The sequence below is a fragment of the Salmo trutta genome, chromosome 28 (assembly GCF_901001165.1).
Source record: "Salmo trutta chromosome 28, fSalTru1.1, whole genome shotgun sequence".
In the NCBI taxonomy this organism is placed as follows: domain Eukaryota; kingdom Metazoa; phylum Chordata; class Actinopteri; order Salmoniformes; family Salmonidae; genus Salmo; species Salmo trutta.
This window is the reverse complement of record NC_042984.1, coordinates 41,898,274-41,923,039: the sequence shown is the minus strand read 5'-3', so window position 1 is coordinate 41,923,039 and position 24,766 is coordinate 41,898,274. Positions and strand designations below refer to the sequence as shown.

General features: G+C 43.1%; 1 protein-coding gene across 2 annotated transcripts in view; it reads right to left on the bottom strand.

Moving 5' to 3' along the window:
* The window catches only part of LOC115166266 (intermediate filament family orphan 2), a 39,960-nt gene that overhangs the window by 5,840 nt on the left and 9,354 nt on the right, over positions 1-24,766 (bottom strand). For both annotated transcript variants that reach the window (XM_029720106.1, XM_029720107.1), the window contains exons 2-3: positions 17,835-17,895; positions 16,104-16,202 (exon numbers count right to left, since the gene is read on the bottom strand). In XM_029720106.1, the coding sequence (XP_029575966.1) occupies positions 16,104-16,202; positions 17,835-17,895 (160 nt within the window). The remainder of the gene's footprint in view (positions 1-16,103; positions 16,203-17,834; positions 17,896-24,766) is intronic.

The window sequence follows — 24,766 nt, the reverse complement described above, 5'->3', positions numbered from 1 at the left end:
CTGTATACCCATGGAATGGATCTTGTGTCATGCCAAAAAACAGAAGAGCGTTTGAGAAGGGAAAGCATCAAAGCGAGTGTGCAGAGCAGCAGTGGCGGTTCTAGACCATTTCAACTGGGGGGGGTCCAAGCTGGGGCCAGTTGTACTGTTAGAGGGGCCAGTTACATTAGACGTTATTGTTGTCATATCGTTTTCTTCACTGCATTGTAGGCATTAGCAGGCAAAAGACCATGTTCATAATCATCATCGTTGCCACTGTCATAACGGATGTAAAAAAAGAACGATAGCAAAAATTAGTTATGTAAAAATTATTTCATACTCCACATTTAGGGGGGGCCACAAGAGGGTCCAACACCCCCCCTCCCCAGAACCGCTAGTGTGTGAATGATCGAATAGCAGCATTGCAGGCATTAGTTATGTAAAAATTATTTCATACTCCACATTTAGGGGGGCCACAAGGAGGTCCAAAATTGTTGTCACAGGAGCACTGGCCCCCCTGGCCCCCCTCCAGAACCGCTAGTGCAGAGCAGACTGGTCTCATAGACTAGACGTAACAGTAAACGTAAATCCGGGACACTCAAATTAGTATGATATACTGTAGTTATGTTTGATATGGTTATATAAGATAGAGGGGTTACTTAAGGCAAAAATAAAAGGAGGGTGGTTGGTCGGGGTGGATGTGTTGGTGTATGATGTGAACGTCTAGAAACAAATTATGTGTTATGTGTTTTAATCTCATCACGGACAACTTTAGCATTTTAGCAACTTTTCAGCTACTTACTACTTTTTAGCTACTTTGCAACTACTTAGCATGTTAGCTAACCCTTCCCCAAACGCTTTTAGCTAACCCTAACCTTAACCCTTTTAGGTACCCCTACCCCTAACTCTAACCTTAACTCTTTAACCTAACTCCTAACCTTAACCCTAACCCTAGCTAACGTTAGCGTTAGCCACCTAGCTAACGTTAGCCACAACAAATTGGAATTCATAACGTATAAGTTTAGCAAATTCGTAACATACTGTACTTTTTTGCAAATTCGTAAAGTATTGTACGAATTGCATTCCTAACATATCATATGACTTGTAATTTGTAACATATATGAAACGGACATCCACAAATGAATACATACCATACAAAACGTAACATATCATACTAAATGGGGTGTCTCGGATTTACATACAGAATAATATGAAATGTTGTGCAGAGGTTGTAGTCTAACCAATGCAGTTCGAGTTGATCTTATTGTGTTGTAACCATTGCACCATATCATGTAGACATTTTTTATTTATTTAACCTTTATTTAACTATAGCCTAGGCGCTCTACCAGTTAGCATATGTGCCTTGTCTTTATGACATTGGGGTTTAGGAGATTATAGACAGTAATTGTGTCATCTTACATTGTAGTAGACATTAATTGTGTGCTCTTACTTTGCAGAATAAAAATGAAAGGTGATGTTGCGTTTTAATTACTTAGGATCGGGTCTAGTCGCTTTTATTCATAATCATAATCTCCAATGTCTGATGTGTTGGTTAGCCATGGTTTATTTGCATGAGAACATTTCATGCTTTAACAACTGTTTAGCCTTGCATGAAATACACGGCCCCAGGAACCACCTAGGGTAGGCCTATTTGGTTGCATGTAGTCTGGTCTATTGTGTATTTGTAACCCCCACCTCCCCCTGTCGATAGTGGCCATGAGTATCATAACAATTTAATTACTTTTAGCCCCATGGCCACAAAAAATGTATTACAGATAAACGTGGTATCGCATTATACTTGTGTGTTACGGTTAGAGACTATCTGACTTGATCCCGTGTTAATCTATTTATAATTGTATAATTAGCCTAGCAGTAGTAATTATCATGTTATGGTTTAGATGGAATAATCTATGTTCATTGTATTTGCAGCGGTAGTAATTATTGTGTTATGGGTTAGATGGAATGATCTATGCGCATTGTATTTGGTCAGAGGGAAAGGGGGCCTGTCTCTTGAGGCCAAGAATGATTCCACGAGGGTTGAATAGCAGTCATGTGTCTGGAGATAGCGCTGACAGATCATAATTACTCATCTAATAACCCTTTCTTATATATTTACTGTTTTATATCATTATATACTCTTGGTGTGAATATACCCTTTTTATATATTCTTAGAGATTGAAAGTAGTGTTAGGTTTAAGCTCTTTGTGTATGAGAAGTGTAATTATCTAGTGGTCTGCAGTGGACTGTAGGAATGTGTACTTCCAATAACTCATGGCCTCTCCTGACTGACAAGAAGACCCGTGAAAGGCACGGAGGTATACGATGGATTTAGACTGGGACACGATAACACCAACGGGAGGAACAGACTCAGTTCTTGCCCAGCAACAGAGATTGATTGTTTAACATAGAAATACAAGAAGGTCACTCCGCCTAATCGGAAGGTATAAATATATGCGCTTGTGTGACCTGCAGGGGTGGTTTTGCAGCTGCAACACCCAGCATGGTGAATAAATCGAGCTTGAGTTTTTCTTGGGAGTCCGTCGGGATTTTTGTACCAGAAATTAGAATCCAACAGTTAGGATGGAAGTTTTTCTTTGTCAATACACATAACAATGGTACTTTAGCATATAACCCATATGATATCAACTGTCAATAGCTTTCACATTTAGAATTGTATGTATCATGAACTCCCATTGTGTCACAAATAACTGTGAGGTCAATTTCCCCAACTCACTCGCAGGTTCTGGGCTAAATAGATTGGTCTTCAAAGGACCCCAAAGAACTGTAAGCTCCTCTGGCACCCATGTGAATTGATGTTGTCTACTGGAACTGTTCACACTTTTTCCCAATGTCTGATGTGTTGGCTAGCTATGGCTTATTTGCGTGACAAACTTTCAGGCAACTGTATAGCCTTGCGTGGAATACCTGGCCCAAGGAACCACCTGTGCTATATGATTGCCCATAGTATGTCTATTGTGTTTTTGTAAGCCCCACCTCCCTATGGAGGTAGAGCATGGTGTTTGCAACGCCAGGGTTGTGGGTTCGATTCCCACGGGGGGCCAGTACAGAGAAAAAAATAGAAATGTATGCATTCACTACTGTAAGTCGCTCTGGATAAGAGCGTCTGCTAAAATGACTATAATAATAATTACTTTCAGCACTATGGCCATATGTTAGTAAGGTTAGTAAACAGGTTAGTAAACATGCTATCACTTGTGTGTTAGGGTGGACATTTTTCTTTGTCAATACACATAACAATAATAATTTGGCATATAACCCATACTATATCAACTATTAATCCCTGTCACATTTCCTTTTGTATATAAATACTGTATGAACTGACAGAATGCTAATGTTGCATTACATTTGTTTTATGAAAGACTGCATCAACAAGTCAAAGCTCTGGGCCTTCCACCCAGCCGGGGCCTGATGTCCTTCAGGCATCCTGGTCCCCTACCCGTCTCTTAAAGCTCTGGACCTTCTACCCATGTGTCCCCTACCACTAAGAAGACCAGGCAGGAGGTAACCAGCTCTGTAATTGGCATTGTATTATGAAAACATGATTTTCACATTTGATTCAAATGGGGTGACAGTAAAGCTGCTTTAAATTTGTCATAATGCGGTCAATCTTCTCTCAGCAACTTAAGTCCATGGGCTTTGCAACTGTGTCCAGAGCTTCAGATTCACCAGAAAGGACCCAAGAGTCTTCGGTAAGTATCCTAGAACAATTGACATATTTTCTATGATTCCATATAGCAAAGTCTTATTCAGTATGTGCTGTTTTAATTTCTGAACTCTAAGGCCATTTTTGAGTATTGTCTTTCTAAGGAGGATCAGGGAAATAGATCCAGCTACAGCAGCCTTCTCCACCTCATCCTGCACAACATCCACGATCTCCACCTTCCCAGCTGGACACCAGCTTTAGCTCTCCTGATTACCAGGACCAGACCTCTGACTACAGTCGTGGCCAACAGTTTTGAGAATGACACAAATATTAATTTCCACAAAGTTTGCTGCTTCAGTGTCTTTAGATATTTTTGTCAGATGTTACTATGGAATACTGAAGTATAATTACAAGCATTTCATAAGTGTCAAAGGCTTTTATTAACAATTACATGAAGTTGATGCAAAGAGTCAATATTTGCAGTGTTGACCCTTCTTTTTCAAGACCTCTGCAATCCGCCCTGGCATGCTGTCAATTAACTTCTGGGCCACATCCTGACTGATGGCAGCCCATTCTTGCATAATCAATGCTTGGAGTTTGTCAGAATTTGTGGGTTTTTGTTTGTCCACCCGCCTCTTGAGGATTGACCACAAGTTCTCAATGGGATTAAGGTCTGGGGAGTTTCCTGGCCATGGACCCAAAATATCTATGTTTTGTTCCCCGAGCCATTTAGTTAACACTTTTGCCTCATGGCAAGGTGCTCCATCATGCTGGAAAAGGCATTGTTCGTCACCAAACTGTTTCTGGATGGTTGGGAGAAGTTGCTCTCGGAGGATGTGTTGGTACCATTCTTTATTCATGGCTGTGTTCTTAGGCAAAAGTGTGAGTGAGCCCCACTCCCTTGGCTGAGAAGCAACCCCACGCATGAATGGTCTCAGGATGCTTTACTGTTGGCATGACACAGGACTGATGGTAGCGCTCACCTTGTCTTCTCCGGACAAGCTTTTTTCCAGATGCCCCAAACAATCAGAGAAAATGACTTTACCCCAGTCCTCAGCAGTCCAATCCCTGTACCTTTTGCAGAATATCAGTCTGTCCCTGATGTTTTTCCTGGAGAGAAGTGGCTTCTTTGCTGCCCTTCTTGACACCAGGCCATCCTCCAAAAGTCTTCGCCTCACTGTGCGTACAGATGCACTCAAACCTGCCTGTTGCCGTTCCTGAGCAAGCTCTGGCTGCTGCCATTCCTGAGCAAGCTACTGGTGGTGCCCCGATCCCGCAGCTGAATCAACTTTAGGAGACGGTCCTGGCGCTTGCTGGACTTTCTTGGGCGCCCTGAAGCCTTCTTCACAACAATAGAACCGCTCTCCTTGAAGTTCTTGATGATCCGATAAATGGTTGATTTAGGTGCAATCTTACTGGCAGCAATATCCTTGCCTGTGAAACCCTTTTTGTGCAAAGCAATGATGATGGCACGTGTTTCCTTGCAGGTAACCATGATTGACAGCGGAAGAACAATGATTCCAAGCACCACCCTCCTTTTGAAGCTTCCAGTCTGTTATTCAAACTCAATCTGCATGACAGAGTGGTCTCCAGCCTTGTCCTCGTCAACACTCACACCTGTGTTAACGAGAGAATCACTGACATGATGTCAGCTGGTCCTTTTGTGGCAGGGCTGAAATGCAGTGGAAGCGTTTTTGGGGGATTCAGTTCATTTGCATGGCAAAGAGGGACTTTGCAATTAATTGCAATTCATCTGATCACTCTTCATAACATTCTGGAGTATATACAAATTGCCATCATACAAACTGAGGCAGCAGACTTTGTGAAAATTAATATTTGTGTCATTCTCAAAATTTTTGGCCACGACTGTACATACTGTACCTCCAACATCCACCAAATCAAGTCTGGAGTCTTGAGTTAGACTCAACCACATATTAAACAAACCGTGATCAGTGGATTGTGCATGGAGTCCAAGATCATGGATCTCATTAAGCTTATCGAAAAGTGTGGGTCTGCCATAATCAACACCAGCAAAATATTAAAAGGAAGCCAAATCAAGATCAACTGGCAGAGCGCATTAAAGGATGTATGGGAAGCTGGGAATCTTGCCCGAATGTTAGAAGGATGTCACAGGCTAATGTAGTTGCACCGTCTTCAGTGCTGTTCCACTGGTGACACTTTCACAAACATAAATTAGTATGCTGAACTATGTCAAATACAGTTCCCTTCACAAACAACATACTTTTCAGTCCTCTTACTTCCTACCCGTCACAACCCAGGATTACAGACAGACTGAAGCAGGAAAAGATCATTTCCACTATGGTTCAGGATGGAAATGAAGGGAAGGCTGTCCACATCTGTGGTGACAGAAGGAATGACAGCCCTGGCTGGCTCCTCCGCTAAATTTACGACATATAGGTCATTGAGATTTTAACCAGATTATAATAAATTATATTCATATCATAATCAATATTTTTTTAAGGGACATTTTAGTTCTCCATAGCATATGTATGAAACAATGGGTTCTCTACTTGACATGAAAATCATTCATTCCTTCCTTCCTACAGCTTCATGGATGACAAGACCAAGAAAGTCATTCAAGCTAATGTGATTTCGGTAGGTCCATTCATTGCAGTTATTGCTTCCAGTATAGTCAATGTGAATGGTCAAATGTTAATGGTATTTCAAATCTGTTTTTGTATACCTCTTATTTTTTGTATTTTCCAAAACAGGTCACTGAAGCCACCAGCTCAGTTTCAATTGAATCAGTTGGATTTCGGGGTGAGGACTGAAAAGCATACTGACAGAAATAACCGTGGCCATCTGCATGGCAATTAATCGTTACCCAAAATTCCATAATCGTCACAGCCTACCTTTCACCATCAATAAGAAAAATAATGCGAGAAGAACACCCAACATGAGCTGGATTGCTGGCATGTTTCAAAGGGTAAGTTTATAACTAGTCCACCAACAGCCGTCAACCAATGCGGAGCTATACGGAGCCCTCCACATCAATTTTGCCTCTGGAGGCTCCGCGTTTGCGTCAAGCCATCCATACGGTGCCTCCGAGCACATTTTCAGATCAAGCATGAATTGGCTTTTAGACTGTGCATGGAAAGTGTTAGCAACCACCTTGCATTGTCATGCTGAAACATGAGGTGATGGCGGTGGATGAATGGCATGACAATGGGCCTCAGGATCACGGTATCTCTGTGCATTCAAATTGCCATTGATAAATTGTAAATGTGTTCTTTGTCCGTAGCTTATGTCTGCCCATATCATAACCTCACCGCCACCATGGGGCACTCTCTTCACAACATTGACATCAGCAAACCACTCGCCCACACGACGACATACATGCTGTCTGCCATCGGTACAGTTGAAACCGGGATTCATCCGCGAAGAGCACACTGCTCCAGCGTGCCAATGGTCATCGAAGGTGAGCATTTGCTCACTGAAGTTTGTTACAACCCCGAACTTCAGTCAGGTCAAGACTCTGGTGAAGACGATGAGCACGCAGATGAGCTTTCCTGAGATGGTATCTGACAGTTTGTGCAGAAATTCTTTGGTTGAGCAAACTCAGAGTTTCATCAGCTACATGTGGTCTGTGGTTGTGAGGCCGGTTGGACACACTGCCAAATTTTCTAAAACAAGGTTGGAGGCGGCTTATGGTAGAGAAAGTAACATTCAATTCTCTGGCAACAGCCTGGTAGACATTCTTGCAGTCAGCATGTCAAATGCATGCTCCCCCAAAACTTGAGACATCTGTGGCATTGTGTTGTGTGACAAAACTGCACATTTCAGTGGCCTTTTATTATCCACAGCACAAGGTGCACCTGTGTAATTATCATGCTGTTTAATCAGCTTCTTAATATGCCACACCTGTCAGGTGGATTAATTATCTTGGCAAAGGAGAAATTCTTGGAATCTTTTATTTCAGCTCATGAGACATGTGACCAACACTTTACATGTTGTGTTTATATTTTTGTTCAGTATAAGATACACTATATACACAAAAGTATGTGGACACCCCTTCAAATTAGTCGATTTGGCTATTTCAGCCACACCCGTTGCTGACAGGTGTATAAAATCAAGCACACCACCATGCAATCTCCATAGCCAAAAATTGGCAGTAGATTGGCCTTACTGAAGAGCTCAGTGACTTTCAATGTGGCACCGTCATAGGATGCCACCTTTCCAACAAGTCAGTTCGTCAAATTTCTGCCCTGCTAGAGCTGCCCCGGTCAACTGTAAGTGCTGTTATTGTGAAGTGGAATCGTCTAGGAGCAACAACAGCTCAGCCGTGAAGTGGCCGCACAAGCTCACAGAACGGGACAGCCAAGTGATGAAGAGCGTAAAAACCATCTGTCCTCGGTTGCAACACTCACTACCGAGTTCCAAACTTCCTCTGGAAGCAATGTAGATATAAGAACTGTTCGTCGGGAGCTTCATGAAATGGGTTTCCATGGCCGAGCAGCCGCACAGAAGCCTAAGATCACCGTGCTGAATACCAAGCGTTGGCTGGAGCAATGTTAAGCTCGTCTCCATTGGACTCTGGAGCAGTGGAAACGTGTTCTCTGGAGTGATGAATCACACTTCACTATCTCGCAGTCCGACGGACGAATCTGGGTTTGGGAGGCTGACAGGAGAATGCTACCTGCCCGAATGCATAGTGCCAACTGTACATTTTGGGGGAGGAGGAATAATGGTCTGAGGCTGTTTTTCATGGTTCGGGCTAGGCCCCTTAGTTCCAATGAAGGGAAATCTTAACGCTACAGCATACAATGACATTCTAGAAGTCTGTACTTCCAACTTTGTGGCAACAGTTTGGGGAAAGCCCTATCCTTTTTCAGCATGACAATGCCCCTGTGCACAAAGCGAGGTTCATGCAGAAATGGTTTGTCGAGATCGGTGTGGAAGAACTTGACTGGCCTGCACAGAGCCCTGACCTCAACCTCATCGAACACCTTTGGGATGATTTGGAACGCCAACTGCCCAACAACATTAATGCCGACGAGGAGATGTCCACATACTTTTGATCATGTAGTGTAAGTCATCTTCATGTGAAGAAGCACAATGATTTTCGGCACCTGAACAGGTAAAATAATTTGAGCGCTGGACATTGGTCATGAGTCAGATTTAGCCCATTTTCGACCAGAAGGATGAATATTACATATCATGTAAGGATATCTATTGAAATTATTTTTTTTTCTCAGAAATACGGATCCATAAATGATCAGGTAATGACTACAGATATGATACACTTCTGAAAGTATGTGGATTTGTTCATGCCTACGTATAAAGGCTTAGTTATGTCAGCATGTTGATACATACATACCCTTTCCTGAGTTAAAATATTCTACAAATATGTAAGGGGGTGCAAGCGCATCAGGGGTGTGTCTTGAAGGGATCTCACCCCACATATCTCCCTGGACTCATACCGTAACAGAGAGATTCCTGAGGTCCGGATTGGATGCATGTAGAAACTGTCCCATTACGGAGAACGTCCTAGCTCCATATATGAAATGAAGGACATGCGTATCTGGAGCACGTCTACTCCTTAGATCTAATAAAATGTCAAATATTCTGAAATATATCGATAAAGATATCCTCTTCTATTGACCCTTTTCACCCAGGGTCCTAATAAGTAGCTTACCTGTCCTTATACTACAAATATGCATTGCGATTAATTGGCTGAATCACACAAAAAAAGAACGTCTGTCCCGACTGATGTTATTCTATACACAGGGAAAAGCCTATTACATGCAGTGGTAACTTATTTGTTCCTGTTTACACACTATATTTCAAAGGCATTAAAACGCATATGGCGATCCATCCAAAACCCCATTTGCGACACGCACAGTTGGGACGGAAAATGGAGTAGAGTTCAGCTGCTCTCATGCAGACCTGTCAGAGGACAAGCAGAGACAGAAAAAGTGCGTCTCCAGCACACCCGAGTTCTACGAAGCTTTGACTGCACTGGACAAAAGACTGGACAAGGACTTGGAGAAAATGTGCCAGTTCAAACACACTGGTATGTAAAACATTAATCATTTCATAACAGTTCGTACATCTGTAGTGCTTTTTATAACATATATGAGATTTGAAAGTCCTACTGCTGTATAACTGTCATGCAATTGAATAAACAGTAACTGGTAGACATTTTTTACTTGAAAGGTGATTTGAAGTTTACTGAACTGTACAAACATAAAATAAGTATTTTAATAACCCGGATGTAAATGTTTGTCCACAGGGTAGCTTGAATCATACTACAGTATTATCCTTAAGTACACCCAGAAGTGACTTTTCGTCCCCTCGCGATAGCCGCAAGAACCCAGCTGGCCAATGACCATAACGGACAATGATGAAAATGTGGGCAGGGAACTAGCTACAGTACAACTTCCACAGGTACTTGAAGAACTTGAATGAACGGATAAACCCAATTGACTTTACATGTGACTTTTATCATGCATGTACATCACACTTTAAAGACAATTATGTCTAGCATACTATAAAGTACCATCTTCCCTGTTACAACATAAGCTACCTGTATTTTGTGAAACACAAAAAGTATAATTTAGAATATGTGTGTACCATGTAAACATGTATAACTGTAATCCACATTAATTGTGTAGGTGAAAAACGCTTCAAGGCTGTGTTCCTGAAACAGTCCAAGCAGGGGGTGGCCCAAAAAAATGTATGAACCAAAACAGTTCCAGTTCAGGGAGAAACTGGTTGACCAGGTATGGAACCACGACAGGATCGAACGGTGGTTTACAGGCATCCTTCATCCCACCTGCTCAAGCCTAATCTTCCAGCCAACATTGTATCTTCTTCATTCTAGAGTGTCTTCTGACCAGATTCTCTTTCTCAGGTCTCTCTTCTGTGGCAAATACTTTTGGGATGCACATACTGTACAATAGTTGCTAACATTATGTTGTAACTTATGTTGTTTTGTTTTTTATAACCAAAAGTTTCCCCTTTTCTTTTGGACATTTTTTATGACTAAAAATAACATTACAGTACTTGCTTTATTGGTCCATTTGCATGGATATTCAATTGTTATGCAGTCAAAGTACAGTTGAAGTCGGAAGTTTACATACACCTTAGCCAAACACATTTAAACTCAGTTTTTCACAATTCCTAACATTTAATCCTAGTAAGGTCAGTTGTCTTAGGTCAGTTAGGATCACCACTTTATTTTAAGAATGTGAAATGTCAGAATAATAGTAGAGAGAATGATTTATTTCAGCTTTTATTTATTTCATCACATTCGCAGTGGGTCAGAAGTTTACATAGATTCAATTAGTATTTGGTAGAATTGCCTTTACATTTTTTAACCTGGGTCAAATGTTTCGGGTAGCCTTCCACAAGCTTCCCACAATAAGTTGGGTGAATTTTGGCCCATTCTTCCTGACAGAGCTGGTGTAACTGACTCAGGTTTGTAGGCCTCCTTGCTCGCACATGCTTTTTCAGTTGTGCCCACAAATTTTCTATAGGATTGAGGTCAGGGCTTTGTGATGGCCACTCCAATACCTTGACTTTGTTGTCCTTAAGCCATTTTTCCACAACTTTGGAAGTATGCTTGGGGTCATTGTCCATTTGGAAGACCCATTTGCGACCAAGCTTGAACTTCCTGACTGATGCCTTGAGATGTTGCTTCAAAATATCCACATAATTCTCCTTCCTCATGATGACATCTATTTTCTGAAGTGCACCAGTCCCTCCTGCAGCAAAGCACCCCCACAACGTGATGCTGCCACCCCCGTGCTTCACGGTTGGGATGGTGTTCTTCGGCTTGCAAGCCTCCCCCTTTTTCCTCCTCTTTTTCCTCAAACATAACGATGGCCAAACAGTTCTATTTTTGTTTCATCAGACCAGAGGACATTTCTCCAAAAAGTACGATCTTTGCCCCCATGTGCAGTTGCAAACCATAGTCTGGCTTTTTTATGGCGGTTTTGGAGCAATGGCCTCTTCCTTGCTGAGCGGCCTTTCAGGTTATGTCGATATAGGACTCGTTTTACTGTGGATATAGATACTTTTGTACCTGTTTCCTCCAGCATCTTCACAAGGTCATTTGCTGTTGTTCTGGGAGACAGAACGCGTCTCCATCCTGAGCGGTATGACGGCTGCGTGGTATTTCCTCACAAGAGCCGACATGCACAGTTGTTACCTATCTCTGGTGGTGTTGCAGTCGGCCACATAAAATAATTATATAAAATCATCCAAATTGTTTTAGTTGGAGAAGTTTCCTGACAGATAGTACTTTTGATAAAAAAATGTCTCTTTAGGATGTAAGCTTTCAATAAAACAAAGAATTTGTCCACTGACAACGGAGCAGAGCTAGCAGTACAAAGACAAGTCACCTGACCTGTTTTTGCTACTTTCCAGTTCTAGACTGCAGGGAGAGAGAAGGGGAGGAGGCAAACTACACCTAACTACACAAACAAAAATATAAACACAACATGCAACAATTTCAGATAGTACTTTTGATAAAAAAAGTACATACAAGTAAATTTGAAACAAATTCATTAGGCCCTAATCTATGGATTTCACATGACTGGGAATACAGATCTGCATCTGTTGGTCACAGATACCTTAAAAAAAGGTAGGGGTGTGGATCAGAAAACCAGTCAGTATCTGGTGTGACCACCATTTGCCTCATGCAGCGTGACATATCTCCTTTGCATAGGGTTGATCAGGCTGTTTATTTTGGCTGTGGAATGTTGTCCCACTCCTCTTCAATGCTTTGCAAAGTTGCTGGATATTGGTGGGAACTGGAACACGCTGTCGTCCACGTCGATCCAGAGCATCCCAAACATAATCAATGGGTGACATGTCTGGTGAGTATGCAGGCCATGGAAGAACTCGGACATTTTCAGCTTCCAGGAATTGTGTACAGATCCATGCAACATGGGGCCGTGCATTGTCATTAGAGGTCGACCGATTATGATTTTTCAACGCCGATACCGATTATTGGAGAACCAAAAAAGCCGATACTGAATCATCGGCCGATTTATTTATTTGTAATAATGACAATTACAACAATACTGAATGAACACTTATTTAACTTAATATAATACATCAATAAAATCAATTTAGCCTCAAATAAATAATGAAACATGTTCAATTTGGTTTAAATAATGCAAAAACAAAGTGTTGGAGAAGAAAGTAAAAGTGCAATATGTGCCATGTAAGAAAGCTAACGTTTAAGTGCCTTGCTCAGAACATGAGAACATATGAAAGCTGGTGGTTCCTTTTAACATGAGTCTTCAATATTCCCAGCTAAGAAGTTTTAGGTTGTAGTTATTATAGGACTATTTCTCTCTATACCATTTGCAATTCATATACCTTTGACTATTGGATGTTCTTATAGGCACTTTAGTATTGCCAGTGTAACAGTATAGCTTCCGTCCCTCTCCTCGCTCCTACCTGGGCTCGAACCAGGAACACATCGACAACAGCCACCCTCGAAGCAGCGTTACCCATGCAGAGCAAGGGGAACAACTACTCCAAGTCTCAGAGCGAGTGACGTTTGAAACGCTATTAGTGCGCACCCCGCTAACTAGCTAGCCATTTGACATCGGTTACACCAGCCTAATCTTGGGAGTTGATAGGCTTGAAGTCATAAACAGCGCTCTGCTTCAAGCATTGCGAAGAGCTGCTGGCAAAACGCACGAAAGTGCTGTTTGAATGAATGCTTACGAGCCTGCTGGTGCCTACCACCGCTCAGTCAGACTGCTCTATCAAATCATAGGCTTAATTATAATATAAAAAACACACAGAAATACGAGCCTTAGGTCATTAATATGGTCGAATCCGGAAACTATCATCTTGAAAACAAAACGTTTTTTCTTTCAGTGAAATACAGAACCGTTCCGTATTTTATCTAACGGGTGGCATCCCTAAGTCTAAATATTCCTGTTACATTGCACAACCTTCAATGTCATGTCATAATTACGTAAAATTCTGGCAAATTAGTTCGCAACGAGCCAGGCGGCCCAAACTGCTGCATATACCCTGACTCTGTTGCAAGAGGTGACACATTTTCCCTAGTTAAAAGAAATTCATGTTAGCAGGCAATATTAACTAAATATGCAAGTTTAAAAATATAGACTTGTGTATTGATTTTCAGAAAGACATTGATGTTTATGGTTAGGTACACGTTGGAGCAACGACAGTCCTTTTTCACGAATACGCACCGCATCGATTATATGCAATGCAGGACAGGCTAGATAAACTAGTAATATCATCAAAAATGTGTAGTTAACTAGTGATTATGATTGAGTGATTGATTGTTTTTTATAAGATAAGTTTAATGCTAACTAGCAACTTACCTTGGCTTCTTACTGCATTCGCGTAACAGGCAGGCTCCTCGTGGAGTGCAATGTAAAGCAGGTGGTTAGAGCGTTGGACTAGTTAACCGTAAGGTTGCAAGAATGAATCCCCGAGCTGGCAAGGTAAAAATCTGTTGTTCTGCCCCTGAACAAGGCAGTTAACCCCCGTTCCTAGGCCGTCATTGAAAATAAGAATGTGTTCTTAACTGACTTGCCTATTTAAATAAAGGTGTAAAAAAAAATATATATATTTTATTTTTATTTTTAATCGGCAATTTGGTGTCCAAAATTACCGATTACCGATTGTTATGAAAACTTGAAATCGGCCCTAATTAATCGGCCATTCTGATTAATCGGTCGACCTCTAAATGTCATGCTGAAACATGAGGTGATGGTGGCGGATGAATGGCACGACAACGGGCCTCGTCATGGTATCTCTATGCATTAAGATTGTAATCGATAAAATGCTATTGTGTTTGTTGTCCATAGCTTATGCGTGCCCATACCATAACCCCACCACCACCAGGGGGCACTTTGTTCACAACGTTGACATCAACAAACCACTCGCCAACACAACACCATACATGCTGTCTGCCATCTGCCTGGTACAGTTGAAACCTGGATTCTCTAGCATGCCCGTGGCCATCTAAGGTGAGTATTTACCCACTGACCTCGGTTACAACGCCGAACTGCAGTCAGGTCAAGACCCTGCTTAGGATGATGAGCACGCAGATGAGCTTCCCTGAGATGGTTTCTGATAGTTTGTGCAGAAAATATTTGGTTGTGCAAACCCACAGTTTCATCAGCTGTTCGGGTGGCTGGTCTCAGACGATCCCGCAGGTGATGAAGCCGGATGTGGAGGTCCTGGTTTGGTGCGGTTACATGTGGTCTGCGGTTGTGAGTACATTGGACGTACTGCAAATTTTCGAAAACAATGTTGGAGGCAGCTTATGGTAGAGAAATTATCATTAAATTCTCTAGCAATTGCACGCGCCCTCAAAACTTGAGACATCTGTGGCATTGTGTTGTGTGACAAAACTGCAAAAAGAGTGGCCTTTTATTGTCCCCAGCACAAGGTACACCTGTGTAATGATCGTGCTGTTTAATCAGCTTCTTGATATGCCACATCTGTCAGGTGGATGGATTATCTTGGCAAAGGAGAAGTGCTCACTAACAGAGATGTAAACAAATTTGTGCACAAAATTGGAGATAAATATGCTTTTTGTGCGTAAGGAACCTTTCTGGGATCTTTTATTTCAGCTCATGAAACCAACACTTTACCTGTTGCGTTTATATTTTTGTTCAGTATAGTTTCAATGTATGGAATCACATAGGTAATGTTGGATTTAAGGTAAACTTCCCCTTTAACAGGCAGTGCCATTTTTTGACAAAGAACAAATTAACTTGAAAGGGTTCAAAAGTGACTGGGAAGGGCAAAGTGTGGTTGCGTGTGAAACAGTAGTCGGGCCGGGTTTTGGCTAATCTGTGAGCGTAGCTACTCCAGACCACAGACTGGGCGAGTCCGGAGCCCAGCTGGAGGTCATTAGAAAGCAGGCCAAAACCACAGGGCCTCAAAGAACGGGCGGAGGCTGTGTGTGGCGAGCCATAGGGGTTTCTCATCTCACTGCTACTCTGCCTGTCTGTCTGTCCGCCCGGCCGCCCATCCGTTCCTCTGCCTGCCTGTGCAGCTAACTTGGCTCTAACCAATTCCAAAGGAATTTCTTAGCCTCAGGGTTCAAGGGAGAGTGTCCATGTGTGGTATGACAAAAATGTGTGGTGAGCATTCTGACTGCCAGGCTGTACATATCACCGACAGGAGAGAGTGGTAGCATGCATCAGTTGCAGAAGAGGTGGGTGGATGGATGAATAGATTTACGTTGGGCGGGTGGTAATAAATGGGTGTGATTTTAAAAACAAAGTATAAATAGTGTCAAAAAGCTTTGCAACTTACAGTAAGTTGAACCAGTCCGCACAATTTAAAGTTGGTTGGGTGTTTCTAGTTTAAATGGAGCACACAAAACTACTAAGTGATTACTATTTACTTAACCTTTCACCATGACATTTCTGTGTAAATACCCGGGAGAATAAGGAACTCTTGAAGAAAGCCTGAGTGTCATACTTACATTGTCAGTGATGAGGCTCTTGAAGACCACCAGCTCTGTCTTGAGTCTCTCCACCTTCTCAGTGAGCTCCCCCTGAACCACTTCAGACTCCTGGGCACTCTGGAGAGGGCAGACCGTGGAACAGACAGCCACATCACACTCTACAACATAATCTACTGACATACCATGGCTCAATACAATTTACACACATTTACGAATAACCATGCGGAAGGGATGTTGTTTTGAAAATGTGTCCTAAAACACCTTACAAAAAACGTTAAGTTCAACTTCTATTATAAGAGTATCCCTTTCTGAAGAAAAAGTCTGCATAACATGTTCGAGAAGTCATTTAATTACTCCACAATCCACTCATTTGATGCATCACAACAACCACATTCCAAAGTGGATTGAGTCTTGGGTTTTGGGCCAAGAGCTCCAATAAAAGTAATCTGGAATGCAGCTAGCAGGAAACAGTTGAGGCATAGTTAGTCAGGGAGAGTCAGTGCTCTTGGCTGTTTTTTTTGGGGTAATGTGATCTCGGTCTTTGGGGGGGGGGGGGGGGGGGGGGGGGGGTTTAAAACACATTAACACACCAATGTTCCTACTGACTAACATATACACAGGGGGACTAAAGCATGTGAAGTCCCCACCCGTATCTGTTTTCTATCATGAACTTTCCCATTCTGTTCTGTAGAACAACATACAGACACACAGCACATTACAGTACGTCAGAGGCGTCCGGAGATGTGTTATCACAACTGCTGAATAGGGAGCTTACTGGCAATCATGCAAAATACACACAAACATGACACGGAGGCTAAGCCTGCATCCCCGAATCTGTATTTTCTCCTGAAGTGTGCACTTATTGACTTCCCTTCATGGATTGTCCCTTAATTAAAGCTAGAATCCTTTACTAAAACAATACCAAAGCGGTCACACTGCCTCTGTTTTGGTAAAAAGCTGAGGGATGGGCCTAGAGAAATATAACCACTCATAGCTAGAGACCATTCATACATAGAGCTATGGATGTAAGAACTGACCATCCATGAAATCAAAATGACAGATGTTATGTTTTGAGGCTATACAGTCTATTGTTTACAACAGAGTAAAACAAGCTTATATTTTGGGTTTTGATGAGGTACGACAGCTGAGCTAAGCTCATGAGGCATTTATAAGTTATATTTCTCAAGAATCAATGAGTATACACTGAGTGTACAAAACATTATGAACACCTGCTCTTTCCATGACATAGACTGACCAGGTGAATCCAGGTGAAAGTTATGATCCCTTATTGATGTCACTTGTTAAATCCACTTCAATCAGTGTAGATGAAGGAGAGGAGACAGGTTAAAGAAGGATTTTTAAGCCTTGAGACAATTGAGAAATATATTATAATAATGTATGCCATTCAGAGGGTGAATTGGAAAGACAAAAAAAAGTATGGAACGCTTTGTAGAATCCATGCCCCGAAGAATTGAGGCTATTCTGAGGCCAAAGGGGGGTGCAACTCAACATTAGGAAGGTGTTCTTAATGTTTTGTACCCTGTGTATACTAATAACAACTAAGGATTCTAGCTTTAATGGCCAATGACATTTGAACTTTGGATTTAAAAGGAAAAGTACCGTTATAAGAAATATGTTGAAAACTCCCTCTTGCCCATGCCTGGATACTTCAGGAGAAGTATTGGGATGCGGTGAGCTAGAAGAGGGAGTATGGTACAGGTGTGATGATTTAAAATGGCGAGCTCTCACCTCCTGTAGTGTCTCCACCATGGCCTCCATCTGCTGGCGCTTAGACAGCTCCTCCTCCCATCTGGAACACATCACAAACACACACACACACGCACACGCACACACACACACACACACACACACACACACACACACACACACACACACACACACCCAGTCCCAGGGTCAGCCCTGTATAAATCCTAACACAGATCACTTGAGCAGACACCCCTGTAGCCTGTTTACTCACAGTCACCTTAGTAGCGCAAGCAATCAACTAACCATGTGAAATCATCAACCTGGAAGCCAGAAGTCTTTCCTACTCATTCAGCCCTTTTCTTTGTTCTCTGTTGTCCACTAAATGCATGGAGGACAGTGATACAATGTCAGGGAAGTCTGTAACTGTCCACAGCTTTGTTGCTATGTAGTAAACACTGTGCTTTCCTCTGTCTAGTCTTGCTGTTCAATGGAGAGTCGCTTTGGCTGAGGCTCAACAGACCATGTGGAATGACTGGGTTCGAACTCAGGTCTCCAGCGCAAACACAAGACCGTGTTAGCTTGATGAGCTAAAACCTAGGCATTAGCTCCGGGAGTTTCAGGTCTCTGGCAAGGTTCCTCATCACGCAGGCGTGGCTGACGCCTACTGTACCTTTGACCTTCTCACTGAGTCTCGGAAACAATGTGACCAACTTTAGACAAATGCTCAAGTCATTATGAATTATTACACTGTATCAGTCATACATCAAAAAGGTACCAATGAGGTAACTTGTCAAAGTTGAGTTTCCGCTTCCCCAAAGCCATGCGCGCTTGTTATGTTGATATTGGCTCTTGTCTGTTATGTACATCTGCTTTTATATCAGTGTAATACGCCTTGTACGGACAGTGATGACAGCAGCCTATGTAGACTTAGAGGGAGAGATAGATCAACACTGTAAGGTTACTAAGCAAATAACATTGGACTGTTCTCTTTGCTATAACTATTTACCATCCTTTGGGCAAACATTACTTACAGCGATTGGGAGACAAGGAAGATAGCCGCACTTTATTTTGCTCAGTTACAATGTCAACCATTCATTGTTCTTAAACACTTTATTTCACTGTATCATCAAAAGGCCTATTGTCAATATGGTTGTCATAGACGTCACTTGCTTTCGCCGTTCTCTAGCGCGTCATTTAAGTGTGTCGAGGGTTTCAACGTAATGCCTTCATAAGGTTGTCACAGATGTCACTTGCTGGACAATTATCCTTGTATACTCAGACAAACAGAAAACCGTGGCTCTCTTTCGGGGAACGCTACAAAGTGGACAAGGAAAAGAGCATGGTCTCACTGTCAACGAACACTATGCACTCAGTTGCCCCCTATCACTTTGAAGCATCAGGAGACGGGCTAATTTAAGAGACTACATTGATTCGTGTGCCTGTGTGTGGTAGGTAAGCGATGCATGTAAAGATAGCTGAGATATATGACTAACATAGGCTGCCACTGCCACATATGCTAACGACTCCAAGAATCGCCACGTGATTCAGTTACGAGTGCGTTGTTTTGGCCTAACATGCATTTCAGATTGTCTCTCTCTCTCTTTTTCTGTCATTTACACAGTTAGGCTACTCTATGGCCGAGCCATAATTCTAGATCAGTGGGCTTCTCTCCTTTGTACAGACATTTATCAGTTGAAGAACTCCTTGTTCTTCTGGAGAGCAGATCCGTGGAGAGATAGCTGTTGACTCTGTAAATATACAGTCAAACTGTGACTGAGATTCACCTCTGTGGTTCCCCATGCTTGTGAACAAAATGAAAAAACCTTGAGGCAAAATGTGTAGGATATTCTGTAGCTCATCTGAAAACACCAAGGATGTTTTTAACTTGTCGACATGGATCTGCTTGCCTATACTACTTATGTATGCCATTTAGCAGACACTTTTATCCAAAGCAACTTACAGTCATGCGTGCATACATTTTATAGCTGGGTGGCCCTAGCAGGAATCAAATCCACCCTGGCGTTGCAAGCTCCATGCTCTACCGCCTGAGCTACACGTCCACCACGATAGTTTATTTAACAAAGGCCATTTGACTTCAATGGTGCCGTTTTATATACACTATATATACACAATTATGTGGACCCCCCTTCAAATTAGTGGATTTGGCTATTTCAGCCACACTCGTTGCTGACAGGTGTATAAAACCGAGCACACAGCCATGCAATCTCCATAGACAAAAACATTGGCAATAGAATGGCTTTACAGAAGAGCTCAGTGACTTTCAACTTGTCCACCTTTCCAACAAGTCAGTTTGTCAAATTTCTGCCCTGCTAGAGCTGCCCCGGTCAACTGTAAGTGCTGTTATTGTGAAGCGGAAACATCTACGAGCAACAACGGCTCAGCCGCGAAGTGGTAGGCCACACAAGCTCACAGAACGGGACCACCGAGTGCTGAACACTCCCTACCGAGTTCCAAACTGCCTCTGGAAGCAACGTCAGCACAAGAACTGTTCGTCGGGAGCATTATGAAATGGGTTTCCATGGTCGAGCAGCCGCGCATACAAGCCTAAAATCACCATGCGCAATGCCAAGCGTCGGCTGGAGTGGTAAATCACGCTTCACCCTCTGGCAGTCCGACGGACGAATCTGGGTTTGGCGGATGCCAGGAGAACTCTACCTGCCCCAATGCATAGTGCCAACTGTAAAGTTTGGTGGAGGACTAATGGTCTGGGGCTGTTTTTCATGGTTCGGGCTAGGCCCCTTAGTTCCAGTGAAGGGAAATTTTAACGCTACAGCATACAATTACATTCTAGACGATTCTGTGCTTCCAACTTTGTGGCAACAGTTTGGGGAAGTCCCTTTCCTGTTTCAGCATGACAATGCTCCAGTGCACAAAGCGAGGTCTATACAGAAATGGTTTGTCGAGATCAGTGTGGAATAACTTGACTTGCACAGAGCCCTGATCTCAAACCCATCAAACACCTTTGGGATGAATTGGAACGCCGACTGTGAACCAGGCCTAATTGCCCAACCTCACTAATGCTCTTGTGGCTGAATGGAAGCAAGTCCCTGCAGCAATGTTCCAACATCTAGTGGAAAAACTTCCCAGAAAAGTGGAGGCTGTTATAGCAGCAAAGCAAACCAACTCCATATTAATGTCCATCATTTTGGAATGAGATGTTCGATGTTGTTGTTCATGTAGTGAATAATCTTCAAAGAAAAATGTTACTGAAAACACAAAATTAAGAAAATCGTCTTCTTTTTGATCTGCAAAGTTGCCTTTGGTGTAGGGGACTTTTTTGAATGTGTGCTGTCATTGTTTAACTACTGCCACCTACTCAGTAAACTAGCTAGGTCAAAACTGTAGTTCAAAAAGTTTAAAGCGCCTGCATAAACTTAGCTGATATACAGTATATGACAATCGGAAACATTCATTTTCAAAGTACATGGAACGTTATGATGGTAAATTCCTAACACATCTATTTTTGATGACTCACAAAGACTCCAAAATAGGATGGGGGTTGAATTAAGAAGTGCAGCCTCCATCTCGCTCTGCAGGACGGCCTGGGGTGGGGTGGGGAGCGGGTTGGTTACACAGACAGACACCAATCCCATTAGGAGGCAGGTCCTTGTGCCAGGAGCCAGGACGCAGTGCTGGCTAGACTCCCCTAACATTAACAAAACAACACATCCATCCCTAATATCACCATCCACTGGATGAGGATGGGGCATGTGCTGAGGGTTTGAATATTGGTCACTCTTAAGAACAATCTGTAATATTTCAAGCCACTCTGACAATTTCAACAAATAAAATATAGGCTATGCCTTTTTGGAAGAATATGGGATGTATTTAGAGGAGGCAGTCATCAGATAGTTTGCACTGTAATATCTTATGTTTCCCAGAGTTGTGGCTGAACGACGACATGGATAATATAGACCTGGCCGGATTTTCCTGCTGGTACACAATGTCTAATATTAAAGAAGTCTCGAGGTATTGCTCACCTGAGGTAGAGTAGCTTATGGTAAGCTGTAGACCAGACTATCTACCAAGAGAGTTCTCATCTATATTATTCGTTTCCGTCTATTTACCACCACAAAACGATGCTGCCAGTAAGACCGCACTCAACCAACTCGATAAGGCTCATCCAGAAGCGGCGCTCCTAGTGGCCGAGGATTTTAATGCAGGCAAACTTAGATCCCTTTAACCTCATTTCTACCAGCATGTCACATGTGCAACCAGAGGGAAAACAACTCTAGACCACCTTTACTTCACACACAGAGACGCATACAAAGCTCTCGCTCGCCCTCCATTTGGCAAATCTGACCATAATTTTACCCTCCTGAATCCTGCTTACAATCAAAAACTAAAGCAGGAAGTACCAGTGACTCGCTCAATACGGAAGTGGTCAGATGACGCGGATGCTACGCTACAAGACAGTTTTGCTAGCACAGACTGGAATATGTTCCGGGATTCATCCAATGGCATTGAGGAGTATACCACCTGTCATCGGCTTTATCAATACGTGCATCGATGACGCCGTCCCCACACAGTGACTGTACGTACATATCCCAACCAGAAGCCATGGATCAAAGGAAACATCCACATTGGGCTAAAGGCTAGAGCTGCCGCTTTCAAGGAGCGGGACAGTAATCCGGACGCTTATAAGAAATCCTGCTATGCCCTCAGACAAACCATCAAACCAGCAAAGCGTCAATACAGGATTAAGATTGAATCCTACTACAACGGCTCTGACACTCGTTGCATGTGGCATGGCTTGAAAACTATTACGGACTACAAAGGGAAACCCAGACGCGAGCTGCCCAGTGACGCAAGCCTACCAGACGAGCTAAATGCCTTTTATGCTCGTTTCGAGGCAAGCAACACTAAAGCATGCACGAGAGCACCAGCTGGTGCTTTGTGAGCATTCACAAAGCCGTGGGGACAGACGGATTACCAGGACGTGTACTCAAAGCATGAGCAGACCAACTGGCAAGTGTCTTCACTGACATTTTCAACCTCTCCCTGACTGAGTCTGTAATACCTACATGTTTCAAGCAGACCACCATAGTCCTTGTGCCCAAGCAAAGGTAACCTGCCTAAATGAATACCGCCCCGTAGCACTCACATCGGTAGCTATGAAGTGCATTGAAAGGCTGGTCATGGCTCACATCAACAACATCCTCCCGGACACCCTAGACCCACTCCAATTCGCATAACGCCCCAACAGATCCACAGATGAAGCAATCTCAGTCACACTCCACACTGCCCTTTCACACCTAGACAAAAGGAAAACCTATGTGAGAATGCTATTCATTGACTACAGCTCAGCGTTCAACACCATAGTGCCCACGAAGCTCATCACTAAGCTAAGGACCCTGGGACTAAACACCTCCCTCTGCAACTGGATCCTGGACTTCCTGACGGGCCGCCCCCAGGTGGTAAGGGTAGGCAACAACACATCTGCCACACTGATCCTCAACACTGGGGTCCCTCAGGGGTGTGTACTTAGTCCCCTCCTGTACTCCCTGTTCACCCACGACTGTGTGGCCAAACACCGACAACGATGAGACAGTCAAAGACCTTGCAGTGTGGTGCCAGGACAACAACCTCTCCCTCAATGTCAGCAAGACAAAGGAGCTGATCGTTGACTACAGGAAAAGGCAGGCCGAACAGAACCCCATTAACATCGACGGGGCTCAAGTGGAGCGGGTCGAGAGTTTCAAGTTCCTTGGTGTCCACATCACCAACGAACTATCATGGTCCAAACACACCAAGACAGTCGTGAAGAGGGCACGACAACACCTTTTCCCCCTCATGTGACTGAAAAGATTTTGCATGGGTCCCCAGATCCTCTAAAAGTTCTACAGCTGCACCATCGAGAGCATCCTGACCGGTTGCATCACCGCCTGATATGGCAACTGCTCGGCATCTGACCATGAGGCGCTACAGAGGGTAGGGCGTATGGCCCAGTACATCACTGGGGCCAATCTTCCTGCCATCCAGGACCTATATACTAGGCGGTGTCAGAGGAAATCCCAAAAAATTGTCAGAGACTCCAGTCACCCAAGTAATAGACTGTTTTCTCTGCTACTGCACGGCAAGTGGTACCGGAGCGCCAAGTCTAGGGCCAAAAGGCTCCTTAACAGCATCTACCCCCAAGCCATAAGACTGCTGAACAATGAATCAAATGGCCACCGGACTATTTACATTGACCCCCCCCTCCATTTGTTTTGTACACTGCTGCCACTCACTGTTTATTATCTATGCATAGTCACTTCACCCCTATCTCCATTAATAAATTACCTTGACTAACCTGTACCCCCGCACATTGAGTCAGTGCCGGTACCCCCTGTATATAGCCTCATTATCGTTATTTTATTGTGTTACTTTTTATTATTTTTTACTTTCGTTTATTTGTTAAATATTTTCTTAACGCTTTCTTGAACTGCACTGTTGGTTAAGGGCTTGTAAGTAAGCATTTCACGGTAAGGTCTACACTTGTTTTATTCGGCGCATGTGACAAATAAAGTTGGATTTGATGTAGTGTTATAATAACCAGGTCAGTGATCCCTATGTGGTCCTTGATCAGGGTTGTGTTCTAGTGATGCGCGGGTTGACTCACAACCCTGATTTATAATAACCAGGTCGGTGATCCCTATGTGGTCCTTGATCAGGGTTGTGTTCTAGTGATGTGCGGGTTGACTCACAACCCTGATTTTGATTTATTTCATTCATGCTTGCAGTCGACGAGACTGAATTATGCAGAATGCAGTTACATTTAGTTAAATGCTTAAAATACACAGGATACTACATTCAATTGAATAGGTCCCAACCAATTACAGTAGAAACGTCTATTTGGTTATGAAAAAGTCTGGTGTCAGTGGCTATGGTCGAATTTTTCAGTCTATTCGTTCGTGCTTTGATGCTGGACAGTTGGTTCTGGTTGTGGAGGACTCTGCCAGCGCTGTCTCCCC